The sequence below is a fragment of the Plectropomus leopardus genome, chromosome 2 (genome assembly GCF_026936395.1).
Source record: "Plectropomus leopardus strain MGB_pleo_1.0 chromosome 2, ASM2693639v1, whole genome shotgun sequence".
Classification (NCBI taxonomy): domain Eukaryota; kingdom Metazoa; phylum Chordata; class Actinopteri; order Perciformes; family Serranidae; genus Plectropomus; species Plectropomus leopardus.
Window position 1 is genome coordinate 35,220,897 of NC_142177.1, and position 16,403 is coordinate 35,237,299.

At 40.2% G+C, this 16,403-nt stretch overlaps 1 protein-coding gene across 1 annotated transcript; it reads left to right on the forward strand.

Moving 5' to 3' along the window:
- The first annotated feature begins 1,955 nt into the window (after positions 1 to 1,955).
- On the forward strand, positions 1,956 to 15,507 carry atrip (ATR interacting protein). The gene is made up of 18 exons (XM_042496488.2): positions 1,956 to 2,298; positions 3,819 to 4,165; positions 4,728 to 4,813; positions 5,529 to 5,699; positions 5,834 to 5,946; positions 6,319 to 6,467; positions 6,556 to 6,654; positions 6,926 to 7,031; positions 7,331 to 7,501; positions 8,513 to 8,777; positions 10,198 to 10,248; positions 10,430 to 10,608; positions 11,560 to 11,696; positions 11,796 to 11,887; positions 13,462 to 13,548; positions 13,632 to 13,710; positions 13,842 to 14,063; positions 15,227 to 15,507. Exons 2-18 carry the CDS (start codon positions 3,820 to 3,822, stop codon positions 15,298 to 15,300), a joined length of 2,427 nt encoding a protein of 808 aa, XP_042352422.2. The 5' UTR covers positions 1,956 to 2,298; position 3,819; the 3' UTR covers positions 15,301 to 15,507.
- The last annotated feature ends 896 nt before the right edge of the window (positions 15,508 to 16,403 follow it).

Genomic DNA, 16,403 nt, shown 5'->3' on the forward strand with positions numbered 1-16,403 from the left:
GTATGTAGGCTTCATTTCATCTGATTCACTCAGTGACCCTGCTTTGACTGTTTGGTTGTTATGGCAACCATCTCGCCTGTCAGATGTGTGTGTGTGGTGTGCATGTGAGTGTGAGTGAGCGTGCTGCTTTGCTCATGTAGCGAATTATCTTTTTAAGACGTGAACAGCTGAATTTTGCAGAGCAGACCTGCGTTGGTGCAGAACACTGGTGAGACTGGTGACACTACCGTGCTGCAGATGTTCGTGATGATCGTGTGTGTGTGTGTGTGTGTGTGTGTGTGTGTGTGTGTGTGTGTGTGTGTGTTGCTGCTGCTGCTGATGGGTGCATCTGGATGCCTGTCGCTGAGCTCTGCCATTTCTGTACTGGAGTATGGAGGCGGAGGGAGAGAGAGAGAGCATGTGTCAGTGTTAAACGCACACTCTGTGGAGCCTCAGCTGCGACACACAGACCTGTCTGTGTCTAAAAATGGAAAGCATACTTGCTGTTGCTGAGATGCCACAAGAAGCTTCTAAATGTGTCGAATGCACATTCAGGAATTCACATTAACATCCGCCAACCTTTGAAATAACATGAATAAAACTGTGGCCTCTAATGTTAGATCACCAACATGCTGGGCGTTAAGAGTTAATGAATTAATTTTGCTTGTTTTAAACTCATGCATTGTAATTTATACTGGGGACGCAGGGACATGTCCCCCTCAGCTTTCAAAATACAATGACTGGGTTTTTGTTGGATGTGACCGTGTTACTACGACTACAAAAAACGAATGGTGGTTTTCTCATCGGTGTGAGGTTACCAGGCAACCAGCAACAACCCCATGAAGATACTGCACCTGGATAAGAAATAGTCCCACACTCAACCCCCTTTTAACCCACAACATGTTATTTTTACACTTTGTTTTTGTTTTGCACCGAATAAACACTAACATACAGTATAATGTGTAACTTATTGGGATTTTCAGATGCTGCCAGGTGGGTTTTGTTAGCTGGCTTGGCTCTGTACGTCACACATACTCTTTATACTAAAGACTGTGAAGTTTAGGACAATCTGTGGTGAATATTTTTCCACATTTCCGCACAAAACTGGACATTTTTCATTTTAATAATTGACATATTGCATTGTTTTAAAAATATAATTGTCAATTGTTATATTTTATTTATGTTTCTTGACTGTTGCAGTACTTGTTTTTGTATTTTGTTTTTTCCAGAGGTGGAAAGTAACTCAAGTAGCATAACGAAGTACAGTTTTGAAGTATTTTACTTGATTATTTCCATTTTATGCTGCTTTATACTAATACCCCACTACATTTCAGATGGAAACAGTGTATTTTTCACTCATTTCACATTTTTATTTATTTGGCAGCGTTTTTTACTCGATACTTCAGACGTTAAAATTATTAATACAAAAATGTACATAAACTAATAATACCTGATGCAAAGTTAATCTATCCAGCAATTATGTGAAGCAGTTCAGATTAGCTCCACCTTTACCAGCTTTAACATTAAAGTGATGTACACGAGTGTATCAGTAATTAAAATCCAGTAACATTATGTATTTTACTTTCAAAAGGTCCATTCTATGAATTGAGTACTTTTACTTTTTTGACTTTTTAACACTTTTGTTCTTTTAACATGAAGTCAACTGTGGAGGATGAAAAGCTTGCTGGCAAGATCAGTGAGGATGACAAAACTTTTACATGTAATAGAGTACGCTACAACATAGTATTGCTTCTTTTAATTTAAGTAAATAAATGTGAACAATTACTCCACAGCTGAATATGTTCAGGTAAAGAAATCTCAATTTAAAGCCTTCAGTGATTTTTTTTCTGTTGCGCGTTTAGTCCAGTTTGTCTCTGACAGGCACCCGTTTGGTAACCAGTCCTAGTTCATGGTCGCCTGTGATTGGTCATTTAAGACGGTGCAGCTCTGTGATTGGTCAGATTGCACGGGGCAGCGCTGTGATTGGTTAGATTATCAGCGGCACCGGAGCGGGCGGAACAACAACCCGAACACACTTTTAATGACAGCGTTATTTTCGTGTTTAGCAGGTGTTTAAATTAATTTGACAGTTTATTTCAGTACTGAGGTTGACGTCTGAAGAATCGCCATTATCAGATACAGCTAACGTCGTTTTCATTCAGTTTTCTCTGGTATTTAAATACTGTTGTGACTGAGTGAGCTGTGTTAGCTTAGCAGGCTAATTTATCATTTGGAATCACAGCTAACGTTAGTTATCCAGCGTTATCTTTGTAGCAAAAACCGCTAACGGGAGCTACAGCAGCAGCGCCGGGAGATAAGGTAACAGCATTTACACACATGACAACTCGTTAACGTTTCTAGCAAAAGGCTTATTTAGTAGTTAAGCCAGAAACTTGCAGCAGCTTTAGTCAGAGCACAGCTGGATCAATGCACACCGCTTCTTAGCTCATAATCTACAAAGCTAACGTTGTGCTTTCATTTCTGTTGAGCATGTATTAAACTCTGCAGAGAGGAGGACTGATTAGCTTTGTTTAAAGTAGCTCTCTTAAATGTTGAACTAGGAAAGACATGAATATGAAGTGATAACAGAACATATTTAACTCTTTGAAACCTGGATCGACATCACTTTTCTTGTGCTGCTTTCAGACGTCTCTCACAAGCATTTAAACCTTGAAACTCTGATAAAATTGGTTTGATTTCTTTAAAAACATGGGAAAATGCAATAAGCAACTTGGTAAGAAATGTTGCAGGAATTGCAAGAAATTAGTGGATTTTGAAAATGTATTTTTTAAAAGCTAGGGAACATGTCAAGTGTAAAACTTAATAATTAACATATTGCATATTTTAAATTATGTTACAGAATTGTGACAACTCTTCTTTGTTGTACTTTCTTTTTCTTTTTAATGACTAATTTTTTTTACCAATTTCCTGCAATTGTTTTGGTAATTTCTTCTTTTCTAGCTCAGTGCCTTCTTCCCATGTTTTTGAAGAAACTGAATACAACATGTATGTTTTCTCCAGTGTATGATCACCTGAAAATAAGAATGAGAACAAAAATGCTTCTGTCACCTTAAACTGAGCTGTTTAAAAGTACATAAGAATATGGTCCTTGTCTACAGAGATCGCCATGTTGAACTGTTGTGTTTCTACAGTAGCCCAGAACGTACTAACCAAACACTGGCTCTGGCCATTCCAGTTTTGGAGTTGGCCACTCTAATAAACAGCACCTCCACAACAAGCAGTGCTAAAAAAAACACTGATTTTTTTTTTTTAACATGAAACCAGTGTGTTCAGTTTTTTTTTTTACTGGTTTTAACTACCTGGTCTGTTTTTTATGGAGAGGAAGAGACTTCTGCAGATGATTTGGCTTTCAGTAAAAACTCCTTTACAATAAACACTGAAGGAATCCTCACCTGGATAACTTTCAGCTTTTTGCAGTCTGCAATCCTAACCCTTCCTTTAAAAGACCTCTGCAGCTCTCTGAAATAATGTGGGAGGGCAAGTTGTTACATGAATAAACATGAATGAATGAAAGCAGAATTAGTATCAGGTGTTCTTATAATTTTCATACAATTAAGACAAAAAAAATATTCTGAGTGGATTTATGGACTCTGAGCCAAGGACCTTGTTATTAAACCTCTCAGAGAGTCAGCTGACCAAAGCTGATCATAGTAATGCAGTTTTGGTTTTATCTTTAAGTTTAGGAGCCACACATGGATAAGCATGATGGGTAAATACGGGTCCTTATTCACACCAACAACATTGTAGACAAAGAGTTGTTGTTGTTGTTGTTTATAGCTGGTTAACCTGCCTGTCTCCTTTGTCTTCCCCACCGGCAGCATGAACTACCCCCCCACCAAGAGGCTCCGAGGCCTGAACAAGGATGTAGTGACGGCGGCGGCCTTTGATGACCCGTTTGGTGATGACGAGGACTTCACTCAGGATGATCTGGATGAGATTGACATCATCGCCTCGCAGGCCAACATCGCAGCAACAGCAGCACCTGGGCTTGGATCTAAACCAGGGACCAAACCCGTGGAGTCGGCCCGCGGGTCGGCCCGGCTGCCGTCTGCAGGGCACAGCAAATCTGTCAGCAGAGCTGCAACCAATCAGAGCAGAGAGAACACGTTTGGGTTCAGCAGCAGCAACAGGGGGAATGCTGGGATACCAAGCAGAGAGCCTCTCGGTGAGTACACAGCAGATCCAGGTGCTGGAGTTTTTTTTTCTTCCCAAAATGATTTCATAATTAAAAGATCAAACCTGTTAGATTTTTAGATTTTTTTTTAGATCTTCCTTCCAGGCAGCCATTGATTTCATTTAATTTATAAGAAAATCTACCTAAAAAAAAAGAAAAAAAATCAATTCAAATTCAACAAAATCGTTGTAGTCAGTTTGAAGATGGAAATATTTTAAGTGGAAAGAAAATAAGTTGGTTGTAAAAGCCCATAAACTCAGAGGAAGAGTGACTGCAGACAAGAAACTGAGAGATTATCTGATAAGTTTGTAAAATCAGTCGTTGTGTATTTTCACAGTAAATGCACTTAATGTCAGAAGGGGGGAACTTGTGCATATTTCTGCATTTTTGTACACTTTACTAAAATGTATTGATACACCTCAACTCCTTAAGACCTGCAGAACCACTGCAGTGTCCTTTAACAAGCAGACTCCAAAGTAAAGGGCAAAAAGCTAAAATTATTGATGGTTTTAGTGTGAAATGTTGTCAGAGCTCTGTTGGTTTGCGTGTCCAGGTAACAGACAGCAGCTGCAGTTTGGGTCGGACAGAGACGACTCCTACAGTCTGCTGGAGGCTCAGCATGCAGAGCTAAAGAGGAAGGTGAGAAGTGCTGCTTTCTTATTATATAAAATTAAAAAACAAACAAAAATGAAAACTATGATTCATCCTATCTGATGAGCAGGGCAGGTTTAGACTGTCCGAAAATGTAATACCCAATATTTTTTGCATCTTTCCACCAGTTTTAAATATTCTTAATGTTTTGTGGTTCATCATTTCTTCACCGTTCCCCAAAGTCCTTCCTGACATTGTTGATATCTTTGATATTTCTGGTAAAAATGTTTTGCTAAAATACTGTGGGTTTAAACTATGTTTGGCTGCACAGCATTAGTTTATAATGACTGGCCCACCAGCGAGCTGCTGCTTGGTGCTTAATGGGTTTTTAAATGGATAAAGATTTACATCCTTTATCTGAAAAGCTCTAGTCCAGCCTCTGTAATTGATCTGACTCTGTCGATAGTCATTACAACAAATTCAAATTTGCACATTGATATGAAAACTTCTGAATCTGACCAGGCATTTACATCAGTGTTTGAAAGTGTGTGTTACAGACACTTTTCTGCCTGGATCAAGGAAGTGTTCAGGTGTGAAACCCAGATATAGAAGGAACATGTAAAGATAACAAAGATGGAAGCACTGTGACGTCTTTCAAAGCAGAGATTTACCGTTAGTGTGGTTCAGTAGAAAATATATGAATAACTTGTACCAGAGAGCAGAGTCTGCATTAACATACCCTGCTGAATGTGTTTGTTATTAGCTGAAGGAGGTGGAGGAGGAGATTGTGATGAAGAGCGGAGAGATTCGAGTCCTGAGAGACTCTCTGAAAGGAGCTCAGCAGGAGAAGGAGGCCCAGAGGCAGAACCACATCCTGCTGGAGACCCAGAGACAGAAAGAGCAGAGCGACAAGGAGAAGGAGCTCAACAGGAAGGTGCAGAGCTGAAAAACAGACACACACACACACACACGCACACACGCACACACACACACACACACACACACAATATAGTACATATGTACTTTAGAATAACATGATAATAATGACGTATTGTTCTCCATTTTCAGGTTCAGTCTTTGCAGTCAGAGCTACAATTTAAAGAAGCCGAGATCAATGAGATGAAGACCAAACTTCACAGTTCAGACAAAAACAAGTTGGCATCTCCGCTTTCTAGAAACAGGTCAGTCTTCATCATCATCATCATCATCATCATCATCATCATCATCATCATTATTATACAACAGATTTTATAATAATTTAAACGCTCTACATTTTATAATATTTTAAACTGGATATCCTCAGATTTTGGACAGTTGTTTAGACAAAACAAGACATTTAAAGGCACCACATTGAACTCAGTAAACTAATAAAGAGTTTGTGGGGTTGAGAAGAAAAAAAACAAAATTAAGGAAGTATTCTGTGTTTTGTCAGGGGGTCAAAGGTCACACTGCAGAGGAGCAGCTGCAGCTATACGACTGACCAGTGTGTGTTTCAGAGTGAGTCTGAATGATTGTCCATCTCTAATCTGATAGTTTGTTCTCTTTACTTTCAGTCCTAAAGTGCTCAACAGTCTCGCCCAGTTGCATCATGGGAGTGGCAGCAGCTCCTCCTCTCCAACAGCAAACGGTTTCATCACCAAAGAGTCGTTTGGAGCCAGCGTCCCATCCAGGACGACGACTCCGCTGAAGACACGGCGAGACGGTGGGTCACATGATGAAGGCGATGATGGTGAAACAGAAGTGTCGACGATAACCACAGTTTGGCTGATGTGTGTGTTTGTGTGTTCCAGCGGACAGAGGGTCGTCCAGCAGCAGATCTGGTGACAGACAGGAAGTGTCTCGTCCAGACCCCTTCCTGTCGGTCAGACCTGCACACCTGCAGCACCGAGGTCAGTCAGTTAGTAAAATCTCTTAGGGTCGTTCCACCACCCGTCGTTCGCTTACCTTCAGCCTTTGGTATTACATAACAACAAACTTTTTTTTTGCAATTTGCGGGACATTTTTTGTCAGATTGCTCATTGCCACAGTGCTTTCAACAGAATTCAAACTGATTTTCTCAGGTCCCAGAGGTTTCAAATGCTTGTGAAAGGTGTCAAAACTGATGTCAATCCAGGTTGTCAAGGGTTAAGTTGTCTCTGTGTGATCTGTTTTGGTCTCCAGGCGGCGTCCTGCTGGGGTTGTTGCTGCAGCAGCCTTTGTCTCCCAGCAGCCTCGGTCTCTCTCACCTGCTGTCTATGAGTCTGACTGACATCCACCTGAAATCCAGGTAAACGTCCTGAACGCGGCTGCTATTGGTGTTGCATGTAAAGTCGTACAGCGCTGCGGTACTGAGAGGGAAGGAGAAACAAATCTTTGATTAATGTCTGATAATATGATAGCAGAATATATCCTGATCACAAAGTGAAAAATCATCACTTCCTATTCCCTCATTAACAATACCGAAGTGTCCTGAAGTAAAACATTTAACCCCCAGATACTGCAGTGAAGCAGCACAGTGGCCAAAGATGAAGATTAAGGAAAACTAATTCATGACGTGTTGTTATGTGTTGTATGTTGTGATTTCAGTGAGCGGTCTGATGGTTTTCTGCTCGACTCTGATGCTTCAGCTGGCATTTGCGGCGATGGCGGCGGGACTCTGGGAGCTCCTCTGAGTCCAGTCCAGAGTCTAGCTGTAACTGGACTCAACATGCTGAGTCAGAGCCGACCAGCAGCTGCAGCCAGCAGCAGGAACAACAGGTAGACTGACTGAAACACCACAGCTGCTCTGCCGAAACTTTACCAACTTTGATATCTGCTGCCCTCTGAACAATCCAGAACAACGTAACGTTGCCGAGGCTGAGCAGATCTGTGGACTGCGGAGCCCTCTGGTGGTCCAATGATGCAACAGCTGCACTGAATTGACCACGTCAGAACACAATCATAAGGCCACGTGTTGATGCAAATAATTACTGTTTCACCATTTTAAAAATATTGTCTTTAAATATAACTGACATCTTATAAACATCAACCAAGATTAGATGGACCAGAGAGTGTCCTGCAGGCCAAATATGCCTCAAGATTTGTGTTTTCTTTTGTTGTACTTTACTATTTTCACTGTAAGAAAACAAACATTTCCATTAATCTAATTTTTATGTTACACTTACACATCAAAACTAAAAAAGTAACCAACAAACTAGAGGTGTGACATATCATATCGTTCATGATGATTCTGATCTAATTTGTTAATATGATAAGAAAAATCCATATCATGATAATGACAATATTCTGGCTTCATGACATAGTGATGTCATACCGTCATACAGTCATACGCACAGCAACGACAACAAGCATGGCTGAAACCGAAATTCCTGCTGACTGCACTGAACTTTGAAGGCAGTCTTTATTCTGACATTTAAAACTGCACCACTTATTTTGTAATTTGCAATTCTATGTTCTTGAAATGAATACTAAAATATGTTTCAGTGATTTCTCACAGCATCAAGAATATTATTATTACAAAAATAACCTGAAGTATTGGGATATTATTTCAGCCACATCGCTCAGCCCTGCAATAAACATCAAAATCTTTGACCAGGTCACTACTTTAGAAAAGTTAAGAACCACTAATACAGATGTTTAGTGTGAAACGGAAAACCAACATTCATCTAAGCACATTTGAAAAAAATCTAAAAAAAATATTGTGTGTGTGTGTGTGTGTGTGTGTGTGTGTGTGTGTGTGTGTGTGTGTGTGTGTGTGTGTGTGTGTAGGTCGTGTCCCGGCGCCGTCCTCCTCCTTCCTCTGTTGGACCTCCATCTGTCTTGGCTCTGTCGGGCTCTGGACTCGCTCCGCTCCTCTTCCACTGGCAGCAGTGGCTCAAACTCCACCGCTGCCAGCTCACTCCCAGCGGGCCGTGCTGCTCCTGCTGCTGGACTGGGGAGAATGGAGGAGGCTGGTTTGACTGGTTTCAGCGTGGAGGACACTGGTTTTGCTGCTCTGAGGCTCCTCTACCTGCTGCTGGCCCACAGTGACGAGGTGATAACAGAAACAACACAAATTCCTTCCATGTGAAACTCAGATTTAAGGTGAACACAGAAGTTTTCTGCATTCAGCAGATAAATGTAAAAACAGTCTTTTTGTGTCAAACTTTTAATATACGTCCTCTCCACAGTGAAGCTCAAAAATCCAAATGAGGGAAAGCACATTTTTTAAGAAGAGGGAGTCTAAGGGCACTTTCACACCTGTAGTTCAACTCACTTTGTCCGGACCAAGGGGAAGAAAATACACATAGTTGTGTTTTAGTTCTGGTCCGGTTTCTGTTCTCAGTGACTTTTTACAAACAAACTTGCATCATCAGGATCCACATTGGTAACTAACAGTTTATGCAGCACTGTAATGCCTCTGATGTGTGTTTTTATGTTCTGTGCAGGGTTCCTGCGGGTCTTTAAAAAGTCTTAAGAGGCATTGATTTCATTAATCTAAAAATAAGACCTTAATTGGTATTAAAATGACTTAAATTAATCTTTCAGAGGCTTAAAAAATGCAAAGGGAAAAATTAGTAGATTTTTATTATTGTTTGTTTCTGACATTGCTTCATAAAATCTCAAAATATTTGGCTATTTTCTGTTGAATAATTTAATAAATTTCTGTTCTTAAATTCGTCATGATGGGAATCCAAGTGGTGGAATCTCATATGTAGAGTGAGAAACACAAAATCGCCAAGAAAACCAGCTAGAGATGCCAGATATTTCCTACTTCTGTTGGTAAACCAAATAGATACATTTATGATAATCTAATATGTTTATTATCTTCCGTGTGTTGCACTCTAAAAACACTTTTTTTTTGGTTTTTGTTTTTGTTTTTGTTTTTGTTTTACTTTTGATACAGATTATCTAAATTTTTCCCTGGACAAAAACATGACGTTTATGTAAAAATAAACTTTTAGGCAAAATAAAACTGTCTAAGTTTACATTATTAGAATTTTGGTCTTAAACTTCTGTCCGAGTGGCTTTAAAAAAAACACAACATTAAATATTACTTGCTTTAAGCAGCTGGAACTGGAAGAAGTCACCATTAGCTGATTGATTTATTAGCAGTTTAAACTGTGAAATTATGCTAAAATGCTAATTTACTTTGCACCAAATGAACTGCACCAGACTAAAATTTCCAGGTGGTCTTGGTTCGGTTGTTTGAGTCCAACTGAAAGCTTTCACACTAACCCAAACAAACCATCCAAACTGACCTGAGTCGCTTTAACCAAATAAAATAGGTTAGATGTGAGAATAGAAGAAGGTCTTCACATTGTTTTTACATTGGAGGAAAAAACATGAACAGGATCAATAAAAGTTACTGTGAATGAACCTCAGTAATGTTCTAGTGTTTATATGCAGTTTCCAGAGCTCACGATCAGCTGTTTGTTGAGTACTTTAAACTTTGAACTTTTGGGATGTTCCAGGTGGTGGAGGCTGTGTTGTCCAAGAATCAGAGCGGAGTCACAGACAAAAAGGTAAAAACAGAAACACACACTTCCGCTTTTAAATCAACCTCCCCTCCTCGGCTTCATGACAGCAGAGAGGCGATATCGAAATTACAACATGATGACATGAACCTACATTTTGATTGTTTTTATCATAATAACATGATGATATCATTTTTCACTGAATCCTCTTTCCTCCCTCTGGTCTCAGACTGAGCGCCTTGCTGCAGGTGTGGGTCTGGGCTCCCAGAATGCCTTGCTGCAGTCTGTGTTGCGGTTGTGTGAAGCTGGTCTAGGTGGTTTTGGCTCACAGAATGAGGACCTTGTCCTCAGTGCCATGAAGACCCTGTGTGTCCTCATTGAGAGGACGCCAAACACCCACATCGACAGGTACACACACACACACACACACACACACACACACACACACACACACACACACACACACACACACACACACACAGTGCATCAGGCACCATACCAAACACAGCACTGTGTCAAAGGTCACAGTGGGTCATATTGTTCATCTGTATGATTATATGATAGAAATCTGATGTCAGCAGTTAAGTGGAGCAAACGTGACAACAGATTTTTAAATATTAAGAGATTTGTTCTTTAATAAAAACTAAAAATCATTTGATGAACATAAATAACTTTTCTTTGAATACTTAATTAAAACATTTAACACATGCATGTTGAGATCTAACATAAAATCCTTCGTCATCTTATTATGACAATGTCACTTTGACTGAAGAAAATGTATTTCTCCTCAGTGACCCAAAGTCAGGACATGAACACAAATTTAAACAACAGTTTCCCTAATAAAGTTTTGTTTGCAACATTGTTGACAATTTGAAAATGAAAGAAAATTATTTGAGTTGTTTTGAGAGCTGTAGGATGCAGAGAAGGTGTCATGAAACTTCACCTGCTCTGACACACCCTTTAGCACACATTGTTGTTCTTTTTAATTCTCCAATTACATTGCAAAATATACACCATCAAACACACACACACACCCACCCACACACACACACAATGCAACCCTCACCTGGGAGGAGTACTGCCGAAGGTGGAGGAGTGGCGGAGCAGGGAGTGTGTGTGGGTTTATTAGAACTTTCCGCTGACTGTCAGTTGCGTAATATCTGACTGTAAACTCCCTGCAGTGATTTATCGTCACTGACGTACAGAGAGAAGAAATAACTGATGAAATATCAAACTTCAGTCTGACCAACAGTGAAGAAACAAAAATGACGAAAAAAACACGTATTGATCATTTCACTGCTGACTATTTCTTTATTCGTTTAAAATGGTCACGTCTGTGTTTTTCTGTGTTTCTCTCAGGTTGCAGTGTGTGTTGCAGGTGGTGTGTGTGTGTTTGTCGGCCGACTGCAGGCTGCAGACAGTTTCGGGGACTGTGTCTGTCCTCAAGTCCATGTCCGACCACCAGACACTGTCTCAGCAGCTCTGCTCTCAGCACGGTGAGTCTCCGCCCACCGATGCAGCGCAGTCACTGCAGTAATTTATGTCATTTTTGTACTAAGTAACATGATTTAAATGATTGTGGTTGTTTTGTCTAGACCCATGTGTTTTCCTGAAGTTGTTCCAGTTCATCAGAACCAGACCAGACAACCAGGCAACACACACAGACTGGATTCTGCTGGACCTGCAGGTAAAACACACACACACACACACACACACACACACACACACACACACACACACACACACACACACACACACACACACACTGACTCATACATCCTACAGGGGTTTTATGGTCTTATTATGTTTCAAACAACATTTTTTGAGCAGTCTGACCCTGTCTAAAGTCAAAGCGTTTCTCCGTGCTCTCGCTCTCTGCTCGTCTCCTCCTGGCTGCATCTCACCGCCTCCCTGATCTCTCTCCAACAGCTCTCTGTCTTTTGTATCTCTTTGTAGTTTCAAACCATAAATTGTTGAAAGAGAGATAATTGCTCATGGTGTTGCATTCACATGGAGGAGGTGTGTGAAGAATGAAAAAAAAACGAGAGATACTCCTCACACCTTCTCTATCGCTGCGTAAAGCGGTGATGAATCATCTGTTTTGGAAAGTTACAAAAAAGATGCTGTTAGATGATTCAACAAGCTTCATATAAAGCGCTGTGCAGTACAGCAGGCTCTCCCGGCCTCTGCAGAGAACTGGCTTGATGGTGGAGGGTCATCAGGTGACCTTGTTAAGTTTTGGCTCAAACAGCTGACTCGTGATAATATTCTCTTCTCCTTTTGTTGTTTGCCTTCTTTTCATTTCTCACCATCCAACACATCCATGCATTTCTTGGTTGCGCTGGCATCCTGTTATTTTCAGGATAATATTTTAAAATCTTGTTGCGCACTTAAAGAGCCCCACATGGCCAGACTCTACAATATAAAAGGGACCCTCTGTTCCCCCGTACTACAGGTCGACTCAGGGAAGTTTTTCAGTTGGCCCCTAAGCTTTGAAAGAGTTACCCAGCTAGTTTCAGATCTCTGGACTCTGTAGAGTCTTTAAAAAGCAGTTAAAAAGCTTCCTGTTCAGGCAGGCATATCGTGTTTTATGTTTTTATCTGCTCTCACTGTATATAATTTTATCTGGGTTTTAATTCTAATTACTGAACATATATGCATACACCCACATACCCAAAATCAAAATCTCCAATTTTTCATTATTATTTACAGAAAAAAAGGAAGATTAACGAGGCAAACATAAATATTAAGTAACCAAATAAATAAACAGTAACCCCTGTAAACACCTGGTGATATTCCCCTCATCATCCTGTACCTCTGAAAAATGATGTTTTTATACTTTATTGTAAACTGGTTTATGTTTTTATACGTTATTGTAAACTGGTTAATGTTTGGACATTGTTTTAGCTCCACATTAAAACTGTTCCATAGTTTCACTCCACAGATTGATGAATGAAAACTTTCCGGTGGTACAAAAACTGCAAGTTCTTAAATTAAATTTTCCCCTTAAACTTTAGCTTCCCTCTCAATCACTGAACAATATTGTTTGAATTTGCTGATCTCAGTTCAAAACGTCCTTCTTGTTCAGTTTTTGTCACGACACTATTGTAATTGCATCATTTGAACGATTTTAATACAGGAAATTCCACTCCTCAATGTTTTTATAAAGAGTGGGACTTCATTTGCTTGTGCTGGCAGCAGCTAAAATTTGAACACAGTTTTTATTTAAAAATGTATTGTACTGTACGATTTGTGTCTCAGGTGGTTCGCTTGCTGAGCAGACTGATGACTCAGAGAGCAGAGAGCTGGACCTCCAGCCAGCACAGCAGCTGTCAGTGTTACGCTGAGGTAAAACTCTCTGACCTTTTCTTGATATAATGACAAACTATGAGTCGCATCTGTCTACAAATATTTATCTCGCTCTCCCTCAGTTTGTTCAGACAGTGGTGATTGTTTTCCATCGTCAGTGGTTGGATCTTCGTGGTTCTCAGGATCAGACCGACTCAGCAGGTCGGTCACATTTCAGATTTAAAACACAAATATTCACCACTCCGTCCCTAAAACTGTTCATGACTCAAAACAATCCTCCTCTACAATCACATTTAACCGCTCAGAGTTGTCCTTATCCGTTTTTACTTCAGGTTTGACCCCGCCTACGCAGAAGTGCTCCGCCCCCTCGTTGCCATGGTGGCACGGCCCGGCGGCGTCTCTGCTCAGAGAGTGTCTGCTGCTGCTGCACTGGCTGCTGCTGCATCACGGCAGCTTCTCAGAGAGCTGCAGGCCGCTGCTGCACATGTATGACCAGGTGATCCCTGCAGTGCGAGACACGCTGAGGAAGATCCCCGAGCTGAGCGAGAGCGAGGGTACTCACACGCACACACACACACACACACACACACACACACACACACACACACACACATATACACACTGTATATGTACACTCACTTCACACCCAGAGTTTCCTCACGGACAGCCAGCAGTCTAACCTCACCCTGATGCCTTTCCTCTTGTAAAAGTGAAACAAGAAATAACTTTACGAAAGCAGATCATAAATCCCACATTTGAGGCGCTTTGGTGTCAGTTACATCTCTCCTTCAGGCTCTTGAGGTGGTCAGATTTAGTCACCAGCACTTAGTTTTTTTATGTTAGGAGATGTTTTTCTCTCATTTTCAACTTTTCTTATTTTTAACACATTACCAAAGCCATCATAAACACTGTACTGACTGTCTAGCATGCACATTATAAATGGACTTGAAAAACTTCCTAGCGTAGCAACATTAAGGCTACAAATGCCCCACAATGCATTGCTCTCTGTAGGTGCTTGCAGATGTGTCAAGTACAATCCCCACTTTTTCAAAGCAGATTTCCTTAAAAAAACAGTGTCTTACATTTGGGCCAAAATGTTGTATTTGTTCACTCAAGCTTCAGTTCAGTGCAGATTTAACATGTCCAGCTGGTGATTATCAAGCTAATTTAAACCTGGCGTCTGACTCTGTGTGCATCTGCCTGCCTGAATGTGACTTTTGGACCTTTTGACTCCACTTTTGTATTTTATGTGTATCAGTCACATCATGACCTGATCCACTTAATCAGGTCAGTATTTATGCATTTTCTCTTTAAGTGAGTGCCTAATTTTATGTAATCAAGGTGTAAATACATCAACCTGTCACAATATTGTTAATATTCTGACATATTTTTACAAGATTCTGAATTTTACTTGCGGCACCATGAATGACATTATATGGCACTATTTTGTATAAATTGTCAATCGATTCTTTGTTACACCTTTAGTCTTACTTCAGTCCAACCTATGACCACACATTTTTCCCTTCGTTTTGGAATTTAGGGCCAATAGACCTTGTTAACATAAGTATAAAAAACATATTTTGATGGCAAATATTTCGTGAGGGTTAAGAAATAACTTTTACACCTAACTGCGAATGTTCAGGTGTCCACATACTTAAGTTGGTCACTCAGAAATCTGAAGTTAAAAAGACTGTTTTCTCGGCTTCTTGTCCGTCAGAGCTGGCGTTGGAGGAGATCTGCCGCTCAGAGGGCGACGACACTGACGACATGGACACTGATCCTGGCTCCTGATTGGCTGCAGACACGAGGGACAGTTTTCTAACTGTTGATTGGATATTTCAGACTGAGACGAGGACAGAGCAGTTCTGTGATGAAATGGATGGTGGCGAGAAATTAAGGATCAGAGGAAAATTCAGAGGTCTGAAGTGACGGACAGTCACAGGATTTATTCTGCTGTCTGATGTGATTTAATAATAAAACATGAAGGTGAGACACACAGCTGCTGCTCTCAAAGTCATTCTGTACGTTTCTTTCCTCCCTGTCTTTCTTCACCTCTTGTTGTTCGGTTTGGGCTGCTGTTACTTCTCTCTGTGCTTCACACGTTTATTAAATACATTAACACGTGGTTTTACACTGGATACTCTGTCTGGCTGTGGTCCCACATTTACCAGTATGCCTCCTGACAGCATTTTGTAGGAGAAACAGCCTCAAAACCCCAAAAAGCTGCAGGCTCTTTAGACATGTTGCCAAACAGGAAGACACACACAGAAAACAGTTGTGGGTCTCTCCTCAAATCTCAGTCATAGACTTTTCATCCTTCAAAAGTCTTAAGAGGCATTGAATTCATTAATCTAAAAATAACCTTAATTTGCATTTAAATGTCTTAAATCAACCTTTCAGAAGTCATAAAAACACAAACACACCTGAAGTTTGACTTTTTTTCTGACATTGCATTAAATATCATAATAAATGGTAAAATCTTTTTTTTAAATAATTTACTGAACCCCTCTTCTTAAACTCATCATAATGAGAGTTAAAGCAGTGGAATCCCAAATACACAAAATCACTAATAAAACTCACCAATATTACAACATGTTTCTCAGTTCTAACCAGACCAAACTTCTTCACTGGACCAAACATGTGATGTTTAATGTTACAGCAAACATTTGGGCAAAATTACCCCTAACTCTATGTAAAAAAAGTTGGTTTAGTGTTTATGTGGGTTTTTTTGTTTTTTGTTTTTTTTTGTAAAAGTGGTCTTAAATTTCATCCTGAGTGGCATTAAAAGAGTCTTAAAAGTAATAATTTTAATTTTCCTTAAGCTGTAGGAACCCTGCATATTAATCACAACAAAAGAAATACAGACAGGTTAAAAGACTCGTAATAAAGTGTCT

Excerpts from the sequence above, each read along its gene's own strand:
- atrip (XM_042496488.2), top strand. The coding sequence starts at position 3,820 with ATGAACTACCCCCCCACCAAGAGGCTCCGAGGCCTGAACAAGGATGTA. Across the intron at positions 11,888-13,461 it reads GGATTCTGCTGGACCTGCAG|GTGGTTCGCTTGCTGAGCAG; the intron begins GTAAAACACACA and ends TTTGTGTCTCAG. Across the intron at positions 13,549-13,631 it reads GCTGTCAGTGTTACGCTGAG|TTTGTTCAGACAGTGGTGAT; the intron begins GTAAAACTCTCT and ends GCTCTCCCTCAG.